General features: G+C 37.8%; 1 protein-coding gene across 12 annotated transcripts in view; it reads right to left on the reverse strand.

Moving 5' to 3' along the window:
- SLC9B2 (solute carrier family 9 member B2) overlaps positions 1 to 24,350 on the reverse strand; it is a 60,832-nt gene that overhangs the window by 35,315 nt on the left and 1,167 nt on the right. For 2 of the 12 annotated variants that reach the window (XM_054508784.2, XM_054508785.2), the window contains exons 1-4: positions 24,190 to 24,327; positions 8,265 to 8,404; positions 7,400 to 7,580; positions 2,272 to 2,442 (exon numbers count right to left, since the gene is read on the reverse strand). In XM_054508784.2, coding sequence (XP_054364759.1) covers positions 2,272 to 2,442; positions 7,400 to 7,580; positions 8,265 to 8,354 — 442 coding nt within the window. In that variant the 5' untranslated portion in view covers positions 8,355 to 8,404; positions 24,190 to 24,327. Of the gene's footprint in view, positions 1 to 2,271; positions 2,443 to 7,399; positions 7,581 to 8,264; positions 8,405 to 23,179; positions 23,263 to 23,802; positions 24,123 to 24,189; positions 24,349 to 24,350 lie in introns of those variants that run through there. The other 10 variants (XM_064584917.1, XM_045880651.3, XM_045880652.3 and 7 more) reach the window with 10 other exon arrangements.

Here is a 24,350-nt window from a genome sequence, read left to right on the forward strand (position 1 = left end):
TAACCTGTATGGGTTCTATTTTACCTTCAAGCCAGATAATTTAATACAAAATATATAACTTGCTTTGCAAAGGCTTATAGCTGAGTTACAATGAAATAGACATTGCTCTGTCATGTCAGCTGCTGACTCTTTTGTTCAGCCATTCAACATTTACCTAATGCCTTCAGTATTTTATTTTTTTAAAATTTTAAAAAAGATTTTATTTATTTATTTGAGAGAGAGAGAGAGAGCATGAATGAGGTGGAGGGGCAGAGGGAGAGGGAGAAGCAGATTCCCTGCTGAGCAGGAAGCCCAATGCAGGGTTGAATCCCAGGACCCTGGGATCATGACCTGAGCTGAAGGCAGACCCTTAACGGACTGAGCCCCCCAGGCTCCCCACCTTCAGTATTTTAGACACTGTAGTAGGTATTAGAAATATAATAATGAACAAAAACTTGGTACTTCATGTCAAAAAGCTTTCAGCCTCTAGGGGAGCAAGTTAAACCGACAACCTCAATTTTATGGAAGCATAAGGCAGTATTGTATGAGCTCAGACAGGAGGGGTGAGTCAGAGGGATTCAAAGAAGGGAAGAAGGGGCTGGGGAGTTGAGAAGTTTCTGGATGGGTTAGCAGTTTCTTCCAAGACATGAAGATGAAGTGTGACACATTCTGGGAAGTGTAGGTAGTTGACAGTGACTGAGGGAGCTGAGGAGCTTGTGAGAGAATCGTGCCCTCGCTGATACCACATGCCCTACAATGGGAAAAACTTCTCCGTCAGACACTCTGAGGCTTCTGGCCTCTGTTCTTCCCCAGCAGTATCCTCTGTTCAGCATGTCCTCACAAGTACTGCATGTGAAATGATTAAACAAATTTACTGCAAGTTTCTGTATGTAAGCTATGAGAATAGATGCTAATGACAAGCATAGCTTTTGTGACTTGCTCCAGACACCATTAGGCCAGGATGCATCACTGCCAGGCATCTCTCATTGCTGCCATTTAGTCTAGAAGTTCTCAAGTTCTGAATTCTGCAGTTAGGGTCTTTCCAGAATTTTTGCAACTATGAACTAGCCTACAACAGTTGTTTTTAAAAGAATAATAAGGATAATCCATGCTCATGGTAAATTAAAACATTACTGACAAGTATAAAGTGGCAAGTACAAGACTTACCCCACTGCAAACTTTTGACCTTGATTCACCAAAGTTTTCACTCTTACGGGTTTTCTGTGCCTTTCCAGAAAGTTTCTATACTGATTTAAGCATGCTTCTGTATGTATGTGTGTGCCTCATTTTTTAATAGTTGCAATAGCATCAGGGTGCCTGGGTGGCTCAGTCGGTTGAGCAGCCAACTCTTGGTTTTAGCTCAGGTTGTGATCTCAGGGATGTGGGATCACTCCCCTCACCAGGCTTCATGCCCAGCAGGGAGTCTGCTTGAGATTCTCTCCTTCTCCCTCTGCCCCTCCCCCCTCCCCCGCTCGCTCTCTCTTAAATAAATAAATAAATCTTTAAAAAAATAGTTACAAGAGTATCTCACTGTTTGGAAGTACTGTAATTCTGGACCAATTAATGGACTTTAAGGAACTTTTCAGATTTTTCATTACAAACAGTGTTGATACGAGCACAGTTCAAAAGAAATAATAATCTAACAAGAACTCAAAAATATGTTAAGAGTTTCTTTTGGAGTTTTGTTAGGGGGGCATGAGGAAGCATTTTTTATTCTCCAAATGAATGTGAAAACAACTTCCCTGGGGCACTGTTTCCTTTGCCAATGGTCTGGATTGATATGGCCACCTGATATTGAGTTGGCAGATGACCCCCTCAGTCCTTTGTCAATGATGTGAGTGACTTACAATATATTGAGCCCTGTTTTGTAGCATTTGCTGATTTCTGTCTTATAGTTACTTCTACCATGGTTGATGTTAAGCTACCAATGTGATGTCAACGAATGTGCAATTGGGAAGAGCTAGCCAGTGGCACACCATTATATATTAATTCCATAATATCAAGAGCATAGATAAGGGGAAAATGCAGTAAAATAATTAGGAAGTGATCAATTTTGAGTATCTATTGGTTTTGTTTTTAATGCAAATTATTTAATTTTAAGTAAAAATTAAAATTGTAGATTTAATGTAATTTTTAAAAATTGCTATGTTTAACTCAAAATTTAACAATTGGCTTTTGGTGCCAGCACAGCAAATACAGAAATATTTTATGTTGATTTTCAAAAGCTTTCCAAACTGCAATTTTTAAAATATGATTTACTCTTGAAGAAAACAGAAAGTGTTTAGCACTTACCTAGAAGATGAGGCAGTGGAGGCAATGTAGGTAACTTAATGAGCCCCAAAAGTTTACCTCCAATGATGGCACAATAGAATAGGATTATAATTCCAAATAGGTTTCCTCCAGGAAGACATTCACTGCCAGTAATTGACCAAACTACAGCCCAGAGAAGAACCACCATGGTAACTGAAATAAACCAGGAAAACTAGTTTCTACCAGTAACTTGTCATATGCAGGCTTTTGGTATAATGTAAAAATTTAAAAAATGTTGAACATACATACAAATATTTATAACTATGTGTAAATTTTAAAGAACATCAGTAATATGAACAACTGGGTAATTACCAACCATCTTAAAAAGTAGGCTATTACCAGTGTCTTTGGATCCACCTATGGCCCCTCCTAATCCCATCCTCCATCTCCTTTTACACTACTAGAAGGAACTACAATCTTGAATTTTTTTTTTTACCACTCCCCTATTTTTCTTTATAATTTTACCATAAATATTCACTAGTTAATAAAAAGAGTAACATTGGCTATCTTTACTCTCTTCGTAGGAGAATGCTTGAACAATCGCATTCCAGTATTTTCAGTTCTGTCTTGAAGTAAACAGTTATTGTTTCTTTTCTATAGTCAATGTTTGTTTAGAATTATCCACATACTCATCTATTTTCTATTTTGATCATTATTTGTTATGGCAACTCAACCCTTTAATCTGGGACAATTACTTTGTTGCCTAAAGAATTTCCTTTAATAGAGGCATTTCTATTAGGATGTGAAATATGTTTCTTTGAAAAGCTTGTGTTGTACTAAATTGTACGCTGAAAATACAAAGACTCCTGTGAAAACAGTTGGGCAGACCACTCAAAACTCAGAACTTGTGACCAAAGTACTGACCAAAACCGTAATAATCCTAATAAAAGTACCAGCGCAATTAAATCTCCACTGACATTTGCACCTCACGGTCTCTTTTTTGTGGACTTAATCCCTGGAACCACACTTACTACCTCAACATGCAGAATCCTGAAAGCATTTGCTTTCAATAGAAAGCAGTTCCATCTAAATCTGATCCAGATTATAGTTTTCTCCATCAATCAAATATTTGTTGTTGTTTTAACTGAGGGAAAAGTGTTGGCAGCTACCTTATCTGTACTGTTGGCTTCTACATCCACATGTGGTTTCATTAGATAGCTTAATGGTGTAGAAAGCTGAGAAGTCTTTGAAGCCCCTAAGCCAGCAACTACCTGCCTGAAGGAGTTCAGCTTTTTAAAAAGTCCTCATTTTAGTAAGGCTTTATCTTTAATTGTAAGAAACCATGTACCTGATCTTCTTTTGTCTGTTTTTGTTTTTCATTGCATTTTGCATTCACTCGCTATTGCTTGATGATGCAAAATATAAATGTGGCAGGAAAAATTATGTACAAATGCAAACTTTCATATAACACTGACACAATTCCTTATTTACCATCATATATGAACTATTTCATGGTACAGAAACACTGTGGAAGAGCATACTATATTTCTCATGAAGATCTGTTGGTAGTAAATTCTTAGTTTTATTTATCTGGAATTACCTTTATTCTCATTCATTTTTTTTTTTTAAAGATTTTATTTATTTATTTGACAGAGAGAGACACAGCGAGAGAGGGAACACAAGCAGGGGGAGTGGGAGAGGGAGATGCAGGCTTCTCGCTGGGCAGGGAGCCCGACGCGGGGCTCGATCCCAGGACTCTGGGATCATGACCTGAGCCGAAGGCAGACCCTTAACGACTGAGCCACCCAGGCGCCCCTTTATTCTCATTCTTAAAAGATAGTTTTCCAGGGTATATACACTTCTAGGCTGAGAGTTACTTTCTTCCAGTTCCTTGAAAATACTATTCCTTGGCTTTCTGGCTTTCATTATTGTTTTTAAGTCTCTTAGGGAAATCTTATTCTTTGGCTGTTTTCAAGATCTTTACTTTTTCTTTGGTTTTCTGCAATTTAAGTGTGATATGTTCAGTACTTATGTTTAATTTCAGTATGGCTTCCTTTTAGTCTGTTTAGGATTTATGTTTTCCATCAATTCTGGAACATCCCTTCTTTATTTCTTCAAATATTTCCTCTTCGCCATTCTTCCTGTTCTCTTTTGCTGGAACTGGGATTAAATAATTAAACAGCCACAGTCCCTTCTCCATTTGCCTAACCCCAGTTTTCATACTGTCCATATTTTTTCTGTGTACTGCCTTGTAATCTCTTCAGATCTATTTGCTAGATTATCAATCTTCTTTTCACTTAATCTGTTGCCTAATCTACTGAGTTTTAAATTTCAATTACTGTACTATGTCTTTCATTTCTAGAAGTTCAATTTGGTGCTTATTAAAATCTATTCATATTTATAAACAGTTACTTGTTTTGTATTTCCTACCTCCTCTTTAACTTCATAGATTTTGAGAATATTTTTTATTTTATTTTCTGATAATGCAAATTTTTGAAATCTGTTTCCTTTTGCTTGTTGTGATTTTTGCTTTTGTTTGTTTGGTTTTGGGTTTTTGGGCAACAGTGAACTCTTTTCTGAAACTTTATCTTTGGGAATTGTTGGAGGTGAATGTGAGTTTTCCCAGATAGGATCTGAATTTGCTCCTACCATGTGCTTAGAATCTTAACAATCTGGGACACATTTTTAGTGGAGACTCTTCCTTCTTCCAGGAACACTACAGAATAGACAGATAAGGTTTTGTTGCAGTCTCCCTCTGCAGGGCAAGTTTATCTCAAATTCACCATCACATTGGGTTCCAGTTTCCCAATATGGGTGACGAAGAATGATGTCTCCTATGAAATTTCTCCCAACCTGGGCAGACTCAAGCACAGCATCCTATATTCTCATGGTTCTCAAAATGAATCTCAAGTTCACTGGCATTTTACAGAAGCCTCCAGAGTGAAAGCCAGCTTGAGTGCTTATTTATTTCTCCAAGTCATACTGTTTTTGGTGTCTGACAAGTTCCTGTTTTCTTGACAGATAACAGTTACATTTAAAAAGACTTAAAATATTGTTTTCAGATGTTTTCATTGACATAAGTGATAGAATTGTTCATTGAGTCTCATCTACCATATTGCTGGAGATCAAATCCAATGTCCCATTTTTTAACCCTCACAGAATTATTACAGATTTTGTAGACTGTGATGCTATTACAATGAAATAACTAAAGAGCCTTCTGTATTTTCCAGTTGGGTATAGGAACTGAAATTTCTATGTAGTATGGGAGGTGCAATGGGAAAGCAGGAATTGCCAGATACTAAATTTTCCCTTATCAAAGTATAAAACCAGTTTTGTACTAAATTCAGAAGGTAGAATTAATTTTTCCACTTCAAGACCACTTTTCTTTTAAACCTCTAGCGTTTCTTTCCTTTCTCATATTCAAAATGCAGTTCTAAATATATAGTAAATGTACATTTACAAGGTTTATCTAAATCACATTTAATTCAGTTAATAACTTACTTCTCATTTATGATTTTGGAAAAATCATATTTTCACATGTGAGATCTACTTCTTAAGAAAAATACTTAAGTACACTGACGGGACACAGGAAGGAGTACAGGGAAAAAAAGAGCAGTCTTGTAAGCCTCCGGAACAGAGGCACAGGAAAACAAGTAAGAGGTGTTTATATATCATGAGTTCCCAATTCTCAGGCAGCTTTATGGACAATGATCATAGAATTAAAAAAAATGAGTCTCCAAATCACATCATTCATTTATACCCTTTCCTTAATGCAATCCCTATCTGTTTTTACTATAAATATTTTAAATAGATATGTGCCATGATTTGAATGGTGAAAGTTTAAAAAAATAATAAAAAGGACAGAATAGGTATTAAATTATCGGTTGCCTTAACAACTGGTGTATATTTTGGAACTTAGCTAATTTCATTAAAAACATGTGTAGAGCCTAGAATATATCATATTATATTTGGCTTCCATTGTCCAAGTTGAGAATGGTAAAAATGTCTTTCAGAGCTCACAAATGAAGTATAACAATAAAGAAGCGAGTCTGATTTTTTTAGTAAACACATGTTTTAGATCAAATGTGTTATATTCTTCAACATATTTATTTGGGAAGCCATATATATACTCCAGTGGTGCTGTCATTCCTCAACATAATTTTTGAAATTGTATTTAAATTTGCCTTTATAGATAATTTTCAAACCCTTTCTCCTTTTTCCTGCTATACCACATATCTTCCAATGTACAAAATTAATACACACACACACACACACTTCCTTTTTGAACAAAAAACAGCATTACTGAATCTGAACATCCATCTGTTCATCAAATTGATATCATAATAATGTTTGTCTGCCTCCAAAAACCAAATCCATTCCTCAAAGACAATATTTGAAATAGTGCTGAGATAAACTCCCTAAGAAAAATCCCCCAAATATTTTAGGTAATAGTAGCTGTACCGGAATAAGTTGAATTGGAAATCAGGATCCTTACTTATAAAATGATAGATTCATTTGAAAGTATAAATTAAGCTGTGTTTGTTCAAACATTAGTTGCATTATTTAATAATAATTAAAACCAATATTTATGTAGTGCTTTTCTGTTTACAAGTGATTTCTCAATCATTTTTCTCACTGGAGTCCTAACGTAATCCTATGAAACTACTCAGATACAAAAAAGGAAAATATCCTTGATCTCTGCTCTTTTCCTCTCCCTGCTTGCTGGAATGGTAGTGGCAACAGCCTTGTGTTGAAGATGGTAGAACCCGTCTGCATGGGCCCCTCAATGACTTGTGGAGCAGAGCCATCTACAAAGTGAGTTGTTCACCCAGTAGTTCTTTTTTTTAAAGATTTTTTATTTATTTATTTGACAGAGAGAGACACAGCGAGAGAGGGAACACAAGCAGGGGGAGCGGGAGAAGGAGAAGCAGGCTTTCCGTGGAGCAGGGAGCCTGATGCGGGGCTCGATCCCAGGACTCTGGGATCATGACCTGAGCTGAAGGCAGACGCTTAACGACTGAGCCACCCAGGCGCCCCCACCCAGTAGTTCTTATGTGTGAGAGAAGTAAACTTTTTTCTGTCCTTTAAACCATATTATTTTGGAATCTCTCATTATAACAATGTTATCTTTTACCCTCTCTTTTTGAATTAATTTTTACCAATTACATACCATTTGTTATTCCTCTATCCAGTAAACCATGTGGAGGACAAGAAAATGTTTGTCTCAGTCTTTGCAAATTATTTGATTCAGTTGGTATTTTTTGTAGCTTTTTTTCACTGCTATTCAGGAGGTTACTTCCTTCTGTTGGTTCTTTGGCATCTGTTGCTTTGGAGCTCATAACTGTTTCCTCCTGTGTTTAAAGCAATTTAAGAATCCTTAAAACTGTATATTTGCTGTACATTTTTATAGTTACTGAGCCGTCACATCACAGATCAAATTTCCATTACTAGAATCAAGGCTAACACTTTACAGTGGAAATGCACAGCTATATTAGTAACTAATGAGTAAATGCTTGGAACAAGAACTATGTTAGGAGTATTTACCATTAAGTCCCTATTGGTAACATTATAAATGCTTGAGTCACATAGTATTCCATTTTGTTTTGTAGTACTGGGTTTAAAATCAGCCTATTTAAGATATTATTCAAGGCAATAGTTGGTAAATATATCAAAATGGGCCAGAAAAAGAGAACTACTTGTGGTGAAAACAAATTCAGATTCATTCATCTACTTGAATTTAAGCAATAAAAAGAGAGAGGGCGTAAAAACCAGAACCATCCCAGGGGTTAGGCTGGGAACACAAAGCATTTCACAAGCTCTCTCTTTTTCCAGCCTCATGTGGGTCTAGCTGCTAAATGACTACCAGGAAAACTGGTAGTCACACATACCGTACGAGTTTGGGGATTAAGAATGGGGAGAATTGTTAACTGAGTGATGGAGAATGAAGAGAATACAATTGTATCATATATTTGGAAATATACAGTCCCTTCCTTAAGGAAATGGTTGGAATATTCTAAATTTGGTCATAGGTTTACCTGTGTTTCTTGATATGTAGAAGCTGCATGATCCATTCCTGTGGATGGTTCCAAATCTTCACGTTCAATTACTTTATCTTCATCCCCCATGATTTATAACTAGAAATAAGATGACACAGGGAGGAGGAATGGGATCTGTTCTGAAGGAGAAATAGTATAGATATAGAACAAGTTGGAAATTCACATGAATGAATTAAGCAGCAGTTTGAGCAATTTAAATGAGTGAATTGCACTTATTTTTTCCCTTAGAATTCTGAATGTCTAAAATACTTTAAATTGGATTATTCTTAACTTTCTTTTAAAAATTTTTTTTATTTATTTCTCTGTCAGAGAGAGAGAGTGTGAGCGAGTGCACAAGCAGGGGGAGCGGCAGGCAGAGGGAGAAGCAGGCTTCCCACTGAGCTAGGAGGCCGGACTGGGGACTCGTCTAGGACCCTGGAATCATGACCTGAGCCGAAGGCAGATGTTCAACTGACTGAGCTACCCAGCAGTCCCTATTCTTAACTTTCAATTGCTAATCTTTTCTTTGATTTACAATATATTGTATTGTATTCTTATTTATCTATACTTACAATGTAGTGTATCTAATTCTTATTTACCTTTACCTCTCTTGACAAAGGCCTTGTTAATATTTTTATATTTCTTTCCCACCCTGTTTTCTGAGTTATTCTTCAAATATTCCAAGCAATATTACTGTTAAATTGTTCTCTCTAATGAGCCAACTTGATGAAACAGGAAAGCTCCAGGCAATTTTTCAACGTTGAAATGAGTCACCGAAGAGAAATCTATGGATTCCATCATTTTCAGAGAAACTAGAATCACTAATTCCTGCCTGGTTCATATTTCTAAGTTAAAGTGAAAATAATACAACATTGATTGAATAGCTACAATGTCTTAGACATCTACTCTCTTGATAGTCATTGTGGGTAATTTGAAGATTACTAAAACATATTTTTTGTTCTCTGTAGGCTGACAATATTCCAAGAAAAATAAATTTACATGAAGTAACAAAAAAACTTGTAGGACAGACCTATAGGTTGACTCCATAAACAACTACTTCAATCTCTTTGCCCTTGGCTTCCCATGCTATAGGCTGAAAAGCCAAAAACTCCAATTCCTATTCATTTTGGCAGCTCTAGGTGGCCATGTGTCACAGTTCTGTGTAATGAGATATAAGTGAGAGTCCCTGGGGAGGGCTTTCATTCCCAGACAATAAGGCAAAGCTTTCTGAGGATCATACTGTTTACTCTTTGTCCTCTAACATTTCTCTTTCTCCTCCCTAGAATGCAGATACACTATTTGGAAGGCCAGTGGCATCTCTCAACCATGAAAATAAAAAGCCCTTTACTAAGGGGAATAATTAAGATAGGAGGAGCTGGTTCCTTGACAATATCCCTGAATTGCTCCCTCAATCTTGGAGGTCAACCTTTGAAGTAATTGTTGAAACCACTGTTAGTCAAGTATTCTTGTTACTAGTAATCAAACTTATTCCTAATGCAACAAGTATGATGATATTTTAATGGAGGCATGAACTATACACCCTGGTAGAAGCAAAGAGAAAATTATGTGGGAGAAGGGATAATCTAATTCAACACATTTGCATACCTAATATGTGCCACACACTATACTAGGCCATAAAGACAAGGATTAATCAGACAGGACCCCTGCCTCAAGGAATCATTTTCTGTTTTACAGAGTGCCAAGATGTTTGCATTTAATATTCCAAAGAAAATTATATCCTTTCCATCACTACCACCATCATTATCACCACCACCACTATTTTTCTTTCTTAAAAAATACAATGTTGGCCAGAGTGGCATCTCAAAAAACCTCATGTACATATAATGATATAGTATGTATATATGTAGATATGATTTTTAAAATTTATAAACTCATTCCAAAATTTAGACTCATGAGAAAGAATGGCTTTTTTTTTTTTTTAAAGATTTTATTTATTTATTTGACAAAGAGAGACACAGCAAGAGAGGGAACACAAGCAGGGGGAGTGGGAGAGGGAGAAGCAGGCTTCCCGCCGAGCAGGGAGCCCGATGCGGGGCTCGATCCCAGGACCCTGGGATCATGACCTGAGCCGAAGGCAGACGTTTAACAACTGAGCCACCCAGGCACCCCAAGAATGGCATTTTGACAGGAAAAATATTGGGTTCAGAGAACCCCTGTCTTAAAGGTATGGAGGTATGGAAGCCAGTGGGATGTAAGGGGAAACTTTGTTGAAACATGCGGTGGGAGGCTGAAGGCAATGGAAATGAGGCTGGAGAGTTAGGATATCATGTTCCAAATCATGGCACTTGGCTTTCACCCTGTGTAGAGAATGACCCCCTCATATAGTAAGTGGTGATGTCTGCTGGGTCTGGAGTTGAACAAAGCTGGGTCTGTAGTCTAGCCCCATCATATACCAAAATTCTTAGCCTCCTTGTAACTAATTCCTTATCTATAAAATGGATATAAGAGTGGTTCTAACCATGCACATGGTAAACATTCAATAGTGGTGGTTATGAGTCACTCAAATCCTTCTCCCTAATACAAACCTCTATGATTCTTTTTGTTTTCCTTATTAAGTAGGACAAGGTTCCTCCCATCTTGAAGAATTTATGACTTAATCCCACTGATTTTCTTTGATAATGCCTTTTGCCTCTTTCTTTCAAGGCTAACTTCTTGAGGTGGATATAACACTCATCATTGTCATTTTTTCATTTGTCTCCTTAGTAGAATTAGATAGGAACTCTTGGGCAGTGTCTAGAATCACCTCCTTTATTAAATTTCCAAAATCAGCCAATTCTGCCATTTATGAAGAATATTTTTATTTTTTAAATTTTTTATTTTTTTTAAATTTTTATTTATTCATGAGAGACACAGAGAGAGAAAGAGAGGCAGAGGGAGAAGCAGGCTCCCAAGGAGCAGGGAGCCGATGTGGGACTCAATCCCAGGACCCTGGGATCATGACCTGAGCCGAAGGCAGACGCTTAACCATCTGAGCCACCCAGGCGCCCTATGAAGAATATTTTTAAATAGCCAACAAGTATAAATGATTATTTTTAATAGACATAATCTATTGGCTAAAATGAAGCCTTAAGAATTTATTTTATTAGTTATTCTAAGTCTCTTCTAATGTAAACAATCAAAATTTGGCATGTTGCTCAGTATATGCTCTTTGTGGGAATTTATATAGTTTTTGCATTCCAAAAAAATTCCCTATTCTCCTATAATCTTCACCATGGACACCAAAGTACTTATTTGAGATCAGAGAGTTACTGCAGAGAGAAAAGGTAAAATAAAATACTAGTATTTTAGTAACCCCAGGAAAACAATTTACAACTGGCCAGATCTGATTGTTTACTCTCTGCTATATTTCCATTTCTAAAAGAACACTTATATCACCTGTCTCACTTTAGAAACCCACTTAAATTTAGGAAAATGAAAAAAATGTAACCTTTGTTTTAAAGCAACCATTTTCATGGCACATACTGTTCATAGTCATTGAGTCTTGAAATTACAATAGTGTATCCCCTACCAAGAAGACAGTTTTGTCAAAAAAATCAGAAAATATGCAAAAATGACCTTTTAAGGAGTCTAAGATATGTCATGAAATCCATTAAAAAGTAGAAAGTTTATACTCCTTACTTACAGAGAAGCTCTCAAGTACTCACTTAGGGCTCACTAACTCTTACTTTGAAAACAATTCAAATGACTGCTCATCTGGTTTCCAAACCCTCAGAAGATAAGATGTTGTTAAGTTAAAATGTAGGAAGAGATTGTGATAGAGGCAAATTGAGAGCAGCCTGAGTGATACTTGACAGGAAAGAGATGGAAAGATAGCAATTTAAGGCAATAAAATGTGGGGATAAATATCTTTTCCATATTTGCAGTTTTGGCTTGCCAAGCATCTTTCTTCCTGACTTTTTGGTACCAGCATACTAATTTTCTTTTCCCATCTCCTCTATTCTCCATCCATGTGGTTCATGTGAAACTCATGTCCTCCTCACCTTCCCAATCCCCATGCTCTACCAATGCTCTGGAGATGAGGACAGGCCTGGCCAAAGAGGGAAATTCTTTCCCAGTCACATTGATTGTTTCAGGCATGAGCATGTGACCCATACCTGGCTAATAAGAGTCAGTTTTAAGGTGTTCCCTGGAACCGCTGAGAAAGAGCTTTCTTTCCATTGGGGTTGCTAAGCCCAGACTCACTATTGAAAATCCTTGTGATGTACAGAAAAGCCTCCAAAGAACAAAGTGACCACAGAGCAAAGCAGATCCTTAATATGGAAGGAGAGAAAAGGAAAGCCTCAAATTAATAACCACATTGTTGATACACCTGGAAGCAGCTCCTTTTCAGTTATAGGTAAGCCAGTAATTCCTTACCAGTTTGAGTTGGATTTCTGTCACTTGCCACCAAATGAAGTCTCAGTAAGAATCTTCATACCTGAATTGCCCTGAAAGATCCCCTATATAGTAACAGATGTTTAGGAAGATGATTTTACATCTTCAAGAAAATGAAAGGAAAATAAAATGATGTGCTAATATTTTGTTTTTAGAGTCATTAAAGTATATAGTATGACTTAGAAATGTAGAGAGAATGTTTAAAAAAATGTGGTATTCAATAAAATATGTGTTAGTTATCCAGAAAGTTAATTTAAACGAAATGCTTCATTTTCAATATTGCTATTTAAATGAGACAATTGTTTTTTCATTGTGTTCATGAAAGTCTTTTCAAATCTTTCATCCCAGTAAAGCTTCAAGAAAGCTGTTAAATTGAGATGCTTGGGTGTCTTGAATGGAAAAATAAAAAGTGGGGAAATATGGAGAAACTAGATGGTTTCCTAGTAATTAAGAATCACAGTTTAATGGAATAATAAAAGTTGGAAAGGCCTTTAGAAATTACCTGGTTCTATCTCTTTAATATTCACATGAGAAAACTAAAGCCTAGAGAAGCTAAATAACTATTTTCAATTAACACAGCCAGTATCAGCCAAGTCTCATAGTAAAACTGTAAAAATTTGTGAAATGAGAGAATTCTTTAATCTATATCTTTGATTTCATGTCATTTCTACCAAATCACTGCATTATACTTTTATATTTTTTGCTGTAATATTTTGTTTAAAAATCCACCATATTTGGCCATAATTAATTGTCAGTTTGAAAACACATTCCATAAGAAGTTTGGAAACACATCCTATAAGAAAATATTTTTATTTTCTATCTTATATTATCTTTAGCTTTACTCTTTCCCATTGTTATGACTGTTACACAGTTTATTATAAACAAAAAAAATTTACTAATCCATTTAGGTTACACAACATTGGTGGCAAAATAAATGAAATAAGAACTTTTAATCTGTTCTCATGACAAATATTGTTTACATATTCTGAATTATTAATTAATTGGTTAAGTGACAACTTGCCATTTAAATATGCCTTAAGATTCTAAGGCTTAAGGAGCTCTCCTTTTAAAAAAATTCAGTTAAACTAAGATGCTTTGAGAGACTTTTGTATCTAAAAAATGATACTGAGGGGCGCCTGGGTGGCTCAGTCGTTAAGCGTCTGCCTTCAGCTCAGGTCATGATCCCAGGGTGCTGGGATCGAGCCCCACATCGGGCTCCCTGCTCGGCAGGAAGCCTGCTTCTCCCTCTTCCACTCCCCCTCCCCCTGCTTGTGTTCCTGCTCTCGCTATCAATCTCTGTCAAATAAATAAATAAATCTTTAAAAAAAAATGATACCGAGAAGTAGGAAGGCAAGAGCACATTATAGATAAATACTAAAAGTGCCAATAAACAGAACCAAGTTTTTTTTCTGCTTCTCAATCAAGATGTTGTGTTATTCAGACCGATACACAACAGTAAACCATATTAGAAAAAATTAATCTCACATCAAATGGTGGAATTTTACAGATTCCATAATTCAGTAAATCATGTTAATTGAATCAAAGTCCTGTGACTCAAATATAGATTTCAATAGAAGAATGTGGTTTGACCTAAGCCAAAGGATATGGCTGTTAGGACTGTTGTGATTGCCTACTTGCTAGAAGGTTAGTAGCTCAAGGGTTTTCTAAAAACATATGCAAAGGTTGTTGGCCACTCAGGCCTCTCTTTAACATTCCCAGTATACAGAATTTCCTACAGAATTGATCTACATACTTAGAAACCATATTGGCTTAATTTGAGCTTCATGTTGCAATACGAGGGACATATGCCACCAAAATCATAGAACTGTGGACTTGAAAAGAACAGTCTCCTAAATCCTTCCTCTAAACTTGAGAGAAAATTGTAGATCAAGAATAACAGATCAAGAATATGAGCAATTATGTATATGCATGTGTATGTAAATAAATAGGAAAAGGCTGTTAATAGTAGTTGCCTTTGGGGAGGGAAATGAAATTAGAGTGGCTGGAATTCCATTTTTATTCTCTATATTTTTGCATTGTTAGGGTTTTTACAATAAGAAGATTTTCTTATGCAATTCAAAATACATTTTTAAAAAGTTATGTAATTCTTAAAGATTTAGAGAAAAGAAAATGATAAGCTTTCCTATGTAATAATATTTTTCAGAGATAAAATCTGGTAATTTCATTTTAGATAACTTAATCCCACTGCTACAATTTAAGGTATTTTGTTTTTTGTTTTTGTGTTTTTCAAAGAAGATGGGGAAGTGCCTAACATTTTCTATAGCGGTTTTCAAATATTTTTTAAGCCCAAAGAAATCTTTCCTCAAATAAAACTCTATCCTGAAATCCAACATATGGGACCAATAAAGACGGAGCTGCAGGAGCCCTGTCCACTGACCCCTATTCCTCCTGGCAAGTGAAGCACATTTTGAAAACCTCACTTCTGTAAATATGCTTTCATATACAGAAAGATGTCTGTTAAATCAGCCTTCTCTTTTTCAGATTATTTTATTAATCTAAATGTTTAAAAGTGCTTTCTGTAATATTCCAGAGGAAATAAAAGAACTCTCAATTTGTGAACATCCATAGGTTCTTGGTCAAGTAAAATATGCTTACTGCTATCAGCTAAATTACTGTTAACGAATCATTACACAGATAAAGTCTGGTAATTCTTGTTATTTTCTGTCTGAGCTGGGGACAGACCAACACTTAATGGGGTAATCTTAATGAGAATTTATATACATGGCTGGAGTACTGTATGTGTTATATTCATACATTTGAAAGAACATCTCCACGACTATTCATTAAGTACTCTGTAATGATGACAATAAAAATTCCTACCTTTGATGTTTATCCACTCATATGTTGAAAGTGGAGGTTCTCCAGTCTAATGTAAGTATGTCTTTGTAGAACATACAGAAACCTTCCAGTTTCTGGATTCTGCTAATCAACTCTGATCTAATGTTCATTCCCCAAAAGGATACCTATCCAGCGGTGAGAAATTCAGGTCAAATGAAGGGTGGGACTTAAAAGTTCCTTGTATTATTACTAAAATCACTAAGAATGTTTCCTCTGAACAAAATGACCTTATCTGAAAGTGTTAGGTGTGCCAACCACACAAGACCAAGTAATCAAAGGAAAACAACTGCTATTCTATTTGGTTAACTGATACAGTGATTTGGTTGAATCATTGTGAAGTAAAACACCATGTAATGAGATATGAATAAAAGGAACTTATTCCTAGGTAAGAAGGGGCCCAATACTTGCTTCTCTCCTTTCTAATTTCTCTCCCTATCAAGGACAAGTGCATTTAACTGAAAGTTTAAAATATTACCTCTAGGCCTACTGAAATCAGAAGTTCCAGAGAGTCAATCTCCCCAAGTGTGGCAACACAACCTATTACCTACTAAGAGCCATTACTCAGGTATGCCAGTGTGTACCTTCCCCACCCCTAGGGATAAATCATGCTTGGTCTTAATCAATCTCTGTAACACCATTCCTTTACGCCAGCTGTGGGTTTAGGGCTGAGCATGATTCACTTCTCGCCAATGAAATCTGTGGGCAAGCCTGTTGGGCTCCACTGATATGATCTTCCTTCCTCCAAAAAAAGAGGCAAAAACCTTCTCCTTTTTAAAAAAAATTAATTTTATTTATGTATGTATGTATGTATTTATTTTTTCATCTCCTGTTTTTGTCTCTAAATGATGTGTATGTGTGTGTGGTAGGGGATGGAGCTGAGGATTGGGACTGTGTTTCTTGGAACTCTAGCAGCCATCATTTATCCATGAAGAAAAAGTCAAGATTAATTAGCTCATGGAAAGCAACCTAACAACCTTGATATCACTGGGCTACTGAAAAAACCCTGGATACACTGACCTCCAGACATCTTGTGTGAGAAAAGTAAACTTATACTTTCGAAGGCAATTTTGGCAGAATATCACGTTACCTGCCACCAAAAGCAGCCTAACCAATACAACAGGTGATTTTGATGCAGAGTCAGCTCGGAGAAGCTCTGATGAGCAGTAATGAAGAACCTTTGGCTTACAGTGCTTCCCTAGCTTCTTGACATGGTGCAAAATCTTCCTGGAGGATGAATAATCAGAGCACTGCCTCTGTATTGGTATTTCTCAAAGATATCCAGAAAATAATATTTTAGTGGCTAAAAAATCAATGCCAAGGTTTTTAGTGCCATTTTTTAGTCAATAGAATGTAAGGTTATATATTTTTCCTTCCCTATCCCTGAAGTTCATTGTAATATTTGAATACCAAATAAAAACAAAGTTGAGCTTATAAACATTTGATTGTTTTCTGTTTGTTCATGAAGCAAATAAAACCACAACAAAACAGCAATACTATCACCGCCTGGGTTTCATTTTTTTGCTTTCTCTACTTGGTAAAATTCTACTAGTTATTCAAGATCTAACTCAAATGTCACTTTCTCAATTAGTATTTTCTAACTTTAAGTAGACTAACTCTGTCCCTCTTTTTGCTCTCTGAGGACTCATTCATTCATTCATTCATTCAACAAACATCTATTAAGCTCTTGCCAGATTTTAGCCCTTGTGAGGATTCAAAAATGAACAGTCTGAGGGATGAAAGTATATCATAGGGAATATAGTCAATGGCATTGCAGTAATGTATGGTGACAGATGGTAGTGACAGATGATATTTGTGGATGAGCATAGCATAACATATAGTCTTTGTTATGTATCTGTTGCACACCTGAAACTAATGTAACATTGTGTGTCAACTATCCTTCAATTAAAAAAAACACTAAAAAAAAAGTGAACAGTCTGACATGGTTCCCACACTCAAAGGTTGCAACCTAGTCAGAGAATGATATAGATCCTTCCTTGAACAACCATAATAAAGAATGATGAGTTTTGATATTAGGCACATGAGATAGCAACTCCATCCCTTCACAGTCAGTGAAGTTCATTAGACTTTTACTGATTTTCTGTGGTGCGTAAAGCATAAGAGATACAAAGATTACTGAGATGTAGTCTCCATTCTTTAGAGAGGGAAGGAGACTGGTATGTTTCATCAAACCAGTTTCCTGTGCTGCCTGGGCACACAGTAGACATTTCCCAACCTCCCTTGTGGTGAGTCACTGAGGTGTGGCCAAGGCAATGTGAGCATAAGTAATGTATGCTACTTCTATTCCTTACCCATAAGAAACCTCCATGCAATACAACACATACCTTCCCTTTTCCTGTCCAATGCCTGGAAACTAAGAACTTTTAAGGTCTTATGGGATGACAAAGCCATAACATAAAAAGAATTTGGGTTCCTCAATCCCTGAGTAGAATGCCATCAGCTGAACACCTGATTGGATTTTACATGAGTAGAAATAAGCTTCTACTATGTTAAGGTACTGAGATCTGGGAGTTTATCTATTATAACAGTCAGTATTACCTTAAGGTAATTTAATTATGGTGGGAGAAATGCAGGCGCAGAGTTGAACAGGGAGAGGAGGTCTTGCCCAGCGTGGCGAGGGGTCAAGTTGGCGCGAGCCAAGCTGCTCATGCTGTTTGACAAAGTCCAAGTATGGGGGACGATCCTGAAAACAGGAGACTCCACAGCGGGCTCCTGCTATTCTCTTTCATTTTGTTTATGGCAATCTTTATAATTGTGGGAATGTTTCTGGGGTTTCATGATACAGTGACTACTCATCTTAGTTACGCCTATCCAAGCAATCATAATGAAACTAATTCCACGAGGCCCCCCAGGCGCCTCAGAAGCGGCCAGAGTCTAAGAAAGGAACAGCTCAGGCTGTTCCACAGTTCACTATATTTCCTGCGCTATAGAACAAAATAGCAAGACGGTCACGCTCTGTCTGGCACCTTTCTCTTTGCATATTGTTTTTTAGTTTTAGCAAAAGTCAATAAGCGGAAATCAATAAAGGTCATGTTAATCATTACAAAGAAAAAATAAAAGAAGGCTATGTCTGTAATCAAAAAAATGATCTAAGATTATCCCAGTCAATTGTGAAAAATCATAATCAACATGTTACGAAAGTATGGAAAAACAAAAAAATCCTAACATATAAATAAAGTTCCTCTGAGGCTGTCAGGAGGAGATGCTTGCAACCTGATCCTGTGTCTGTGTCTCCTCATTTGGCGACGCCGTCCTTTCCTACGAGAGACCCACCCTGGCTGGAGCTGGACTCCGGCAGGTGGTGCCCAACGGTGGGGCTCGACTAGGTAAGCCTTTCTACGAGGACGGATAGGACTCTGCTCGTGGGTACTGCAGACCCCTCTGTGAAGGAATACAGAGTAAGAGTGAGCAGAAAGACAGAACTTAGAGAAGCTATGGGCCATAAAGAGTCAAAGGAACGACGACTCTTTATTGATATTATTAAGCATATGATTGAAAAAAGAGGTGTTAAGGTTACTCATGCTCAACTGGCTAGATTTTTGACCTTTGTAGAGACCTGTTGCCCTTGGCTTCCAAAAGATGGTAGTCTTGATATTAGAACATGGAACAAGATAGGGGAGGAAATGCGGTTATACTATTCTAACCATGGTCCTGAAAATGTACCTGTGGAGGCATTCTCTTTGTGGACATTGTTAAGAGATATGTTAGATCCTATGCCTAGCTCACAGGCTTTACACAAAAAATTATGGGAGACACATAACGCTGCCCCCACTGAAGAGACACCTCTATTACAAAAATCAGCCTCTCAAGTACTGATAATAAATGAAATGAAATCAGAAGATGAGGACAAAGATAATAAAAGAGTTGAAGGGAGAGACGATCAATTGTCCTCTGAAGATGAGGTAGCCCTTGAGGAGGAGGCTGCTAAATATCATGAACAAGATTGGGAAATTTTTGCAAATGCCACAGCCCCTGAATGCGGCTCTGTGATTAATCTACATAGACAGTTAAAAGTTCCACAGAACAAGGCCTTCGTTCGTAAAAAACCCTTGCCACCTATTAAGAATATTGGCTTTAAGGGAGCAATACAGGAGGCCTTGCGAGATGGGGATTTAACCTTTAAATGTTTTCCAGTGACTTTTGATGATGAGTGGGACGAACCTCAGTGGGAACCACTCCCTTATAAGGTCTTAAAGGAACTAAAAAAGGCCTAGACGCCCTGACCATATGGAGGTGGTCACGGCATGTGTGGGTCCCCCTCATGCTCTCTTGGTGCAAGGTCATGGCCAATTACAGGTAAACAAGATTAATCATACCTATTATGTATCCTGTTCAAAATGTACATTAACTAATTGCATTGATCCAACTGTTGGACCAACTGTCTTTATAGTTGTTCATCAACCTCCTTATGTAGTGTTACCTGTAAAATTAGAAGAACATTGGTATGATGATCCTGGCATGTATACGATTCAACTTGTAGATAAAGCCTTACGCCGCCCTAAGAGATTTATTGCAGCACTTATATTAGGTATTACTGCTCTTATAGGAATCATAAGTTCTTTTGCTATATCTACAACTGCTTTAGTATAGGAAATACATACTGCACGTCATGTGGATAGATTAACCCAGAATATTTCAACTGCACTTTATTTGCAGGAACAAATAGACAAGAAGTTTGAGGCACGATTAAATGTTCTAGAAGAAACTATATTATATGTAGGAAATGAAATTCAAAATCTCAAAACTCGGTTAACCACTAGATGCCATGCACAATATAAATGGATCTGTGTCACTCCCCACCATTATGATTCCTCATCTGTCCCTTGGGACAACGTCAAAAATCACCTTTTGGGAATATGGAGCAATGATAATGTATCCTTGGACTTAAACTCCTTGCAAGAAAAAATTAAAGACATTAGTTTGGCACATGTGTCCTCAGCCACAGCCTCAGAAGTTGCAGATTCCTTTCTTGCCACTTTGCAGAAATACACCTCCACTACTGCCTGGTTTCCATCCCTCATCAATCTAGGTATATCAGCACTAATTATTATCTCCCTTTTGTTTCTCTTTCCAGTCTTCGTCAAATTACTAAGTAGAGGAATAAAACAAATTCATTTGGAATTGAAGACTTTGCAACTGAAGGCCAAAAATAAAAAAGGGGGAGATGGCGCGAGCCAAGCTGCTCATGCTGTTTGACAAAGTCCAAGTATGGGGGACGATCCTGAAAACAGGAGACTCCACAGCGGGCTCCTGCTATTCTCTTTCATTTTGTTTATGGCAATCTTTATAATTGTGGGAATGTTTCTGGGGTTTCATGATACAGTGACTACTCATCTTAGTTACGCCTATCCAAGCAATCATAATGAAACTAATTCCACGAGGCCCCCCAGGCGCCTCAGAAGCGGCCAGAGTCTAAGAAAGGAACAGCTCAGGCTGTTCCACAGTTCACTATATTTCCTGCGCTATAGAACAAAATAGCAAGACGGTCACGCTCTGTCTGGCACCTTTCTCTTTGCATATTGTTTTTTAGTTTTAGCAAAAGTCAATAAGCGGAAATCAATAAAGGTCATGTTAATCATTACAAAGAAAAAATAAGAGAAGGCTATGTCTGTAATCAAAAAAAATGATCTAAGATTATCTCAATCAATTGTGAAAAATCATAATCACATGTTACGAAAGTATGGAAAAACAAAAAAATCCTAACATATAAATAAAGTTCCTCTGAGGCTGTCAGGAGGAGATGCTTGCAACCTGATGCTGTGTCTGTGTCTCCTCATTCGCGGACGCCGTCCTTTCCTACGAGAGACCCACCCTGGCTGGAGCTGGACTCCGGCATCAAGTGATACTTGAATCAAATCTTGAAAGATTACTTAGCCTTGTAAAATAATAAAGACCATTACAGGCAGAAGAACCACATGATTAAAGGATGAGCATGTAGGGAATTCTATGCACATTTATATTAATTAGAGTATAATGAGGATAATGGTGCAAAAATGGGGAGCGGTCAGAGGAAAATGGAGATAAAAACCCTGAATGAAAATCCTTGGGTCACTGCCTCCTAGTTGGGCCATTTTGGGCAAGTTACTTAGCCAGTCTGGATAGGTTTTTTTCCCAACTGTAAATGGTGATAATGGCTATGTCACAGAAAATCTTAATATAGTAAGTATTAAGTACATCAGAGTCCCAATAAAGTAACCCCCCATGCTTTATCTTCCTTTTATAAGATTTTTCTTGAGAAAAAAGCATACAAATACTGTACTGAAAAGCACAGATAACGGACACTGCCAAATTCAAGCCTTTTAGTCCTTCATATAAACTGTAGAAAAATAAATAAAATAGATTTCTAAAAAAGGTAAAGAGCTTTTGTTATATGGACAAGCGATACTCAATGACTTTAGAAGGCTGTTAAAAGCTCTTTAAAACTTATCATAATTGTACTCTTCTTAACATGTATGACACATGACTACAAAATACTGAGAACACTTCCTCATTACACAAGCGCATATATAGGTAGCTCCATTTCCCCACATACAATGCTCCTAGGCTGTGTATGGAAAAAGATATAAAACCTTTTCTCCCAGAGGACAGATCTGTTCTATCACTGGTGTTTGTGTGCTGACCAAGAGTCACTGGCCTACCAGTTATCAACAGGGCTAGTAAAGAGTAAATAGATATTCAGCAATCCTTTGTTACAGAACATACTCTGTAGCTGTTTTAAGTGAAGACGTATTTTATGTTACATTTGTAGAGCAAGAGAATTCAGAGATAATCTAGTCAACGAGTAGCAAACTCAAATACCTTCAGGGGCCAAACTCAAATGTGGGTGGGGGGGTCTATGGCAACTGCAGAGGGTGGAGTCTCACCGAAGGCATTCACATCACTGCAAACTCCCGAATCTAATCTCATGGTTTCATTTCCCATCAAAAGAAATGGAAGAGATCCAGCTTAGGTGACAGAGGCCACAGAGCAAACATATTAATCAGTCAGTACAGAAAATTGAAACCGTTTCAGGGATTTTAAACAGGAAGAGGTTTTACACAGGGAATTAAGTGAATTATTTAAAGGCTAGAGAATGTTGAAAGGGCTAGAAGTGCAGGTTCTAGACTGGGCCTCCAGGAATGACATCTAGAACACTAGCAAATGAACCACTGAGGAATGTACTATTTTTGCTACAGGCTGAAAGCCTTCCAAGGACTATGGAGTTCAAGAACACCACTGTAGCTGTGACCCCGAGGAAGCTGGGATCTGGACGCTGCCTGGACAAGGAACAGAATATGTTCACCACTTCCCTCCACTGCTTCTTGACAGCCACAGAGCTGGTGATACGACATGCCAATGCTGAGTCTGGCTGTCACCACGGCTGTTAAGTCCCTCCCCACACCCACAGTCTGAAGACTAGGACTGGCATCTCCTGGACCTTCCCTGCCAACAGCAAACAGCCAAAAATAGCAGGGAGATGGCCTGTGCCTCACATCTGCTTTTGAAATTTCAGACAAGTTCATCTACTTGCCAGACTCTAATTTTACATCTAATTTACATCTAGAACTCTAGTTGGAATGGAGTCTAGGAAGTTTTTAGCTTCCCAGTTTGTTCTGTACATGAAGGCATACTAGACGCGGGTAGGAATAGATGTGAATGCCAACCTTCTATATCCAGCACAGCAACTTTTGGAGTAGGCTCCAAGACAGACCTACATCACTGACTTTTTCCCACTTCTATAGAAATCCTTAAAAAAAAAAACAAAAAGGAAAAATCTAGTCATTAGGGCTATAATTCTAAAGACCTTAATATTCTAGAAAATATATTATGTGAATCAGCCACTTTGCTCACATCAATAGTATAGCATGAATCACACTACCTAATTACTTAAGAATATTCTGATTGGTGCTGAATGGCAGAAACTGTATTTAATTCATATTTGTATTTCTTGTCCCCATGCCTGCTTGGCCCAGAGAAGACACACAGGTATTTGCTAAAGTGAAATGTTTCCGGGGCGCCTGGGTGGTCGGTTAAGCGTCTGCCTTAGGCTCAGGTCATGATCCCATAATCCTAGGATCAAGTCCCATATGGGGCTCCCTGCTCAGCAGGGAGTCTGCTTCTCCCTCTCCCTGCTTGTGCGCTCTTTCTCTCTATCAAATAAATAAATAAATAAAATCTTACAAAAATAAAGTGAAATGTTTCATTCTTAGTTTAGAGAGAAACAGTAAACCAGAATTTTAGGACAGCAGTTTGTAGCAGCAGTGATGTCAAGTGGAGGCCGCCTTACAGAGTGGAGGAATGGGGTGTCAGTCTTTCAGTGAAAACAGAGGTTGACCAGGCTCAGTCAGGTATCTGCCTTCTCTCTGTCCGCTGGTGTCCGGCTCTTGACAGGAAGCTAAAGGAAATGGTGGCTTTCTGATGCTAATCTTTTAGAGCAACAAACCACCAGAGTCTAGGATGAGATAACAAGCCGATGGCTGATCAGTACAAAAAGCCACAGTGTGCCCTTTGAGCAGGCGCTTATATTCTCCAGTCAGTAGGATCTGATGGTTTTCAGCACCTTCGCGTTGCTAGCGTCGCCCACAGCAGCAACACCCTCTGGCTGATTTGAGAACTAAAACACAAACAAGAAAAACACGCTCTGGGCCCTTAGTGTCCTCTGAGGGCTACTCACCCCGCCGTCTGCAGCGCAGGAAGGGTGGGGAACAGAGTAAAATGTCTGCGGGGGAGCCTGGTCCAGCCAGGCCCGCGGGCTCTCCAGGCAGCGCATCTCCCCAGGCGGAGCCGGAGGCTGTGAAATATGCAGATATCCGGGCGCTGGGCGTGCCGCGGGCC

The sequence above is a fragment of the Mirounga angustirostris genome, unplaced genomic scaffold, assembly GCF_029215605.1.
Source record: "Mirounga angustirostris isolate CCGP_5_RB_7025 unplaced genomic scaffold, mMirAng1.0.hap1 SCAF_2, whole genome shotgun sequence".
NCBI lineage: Eukaryota > Metazoa > Chordata > Mammalia > Carnivora > Phocidae > Mirounga > Mirounga angustirostris.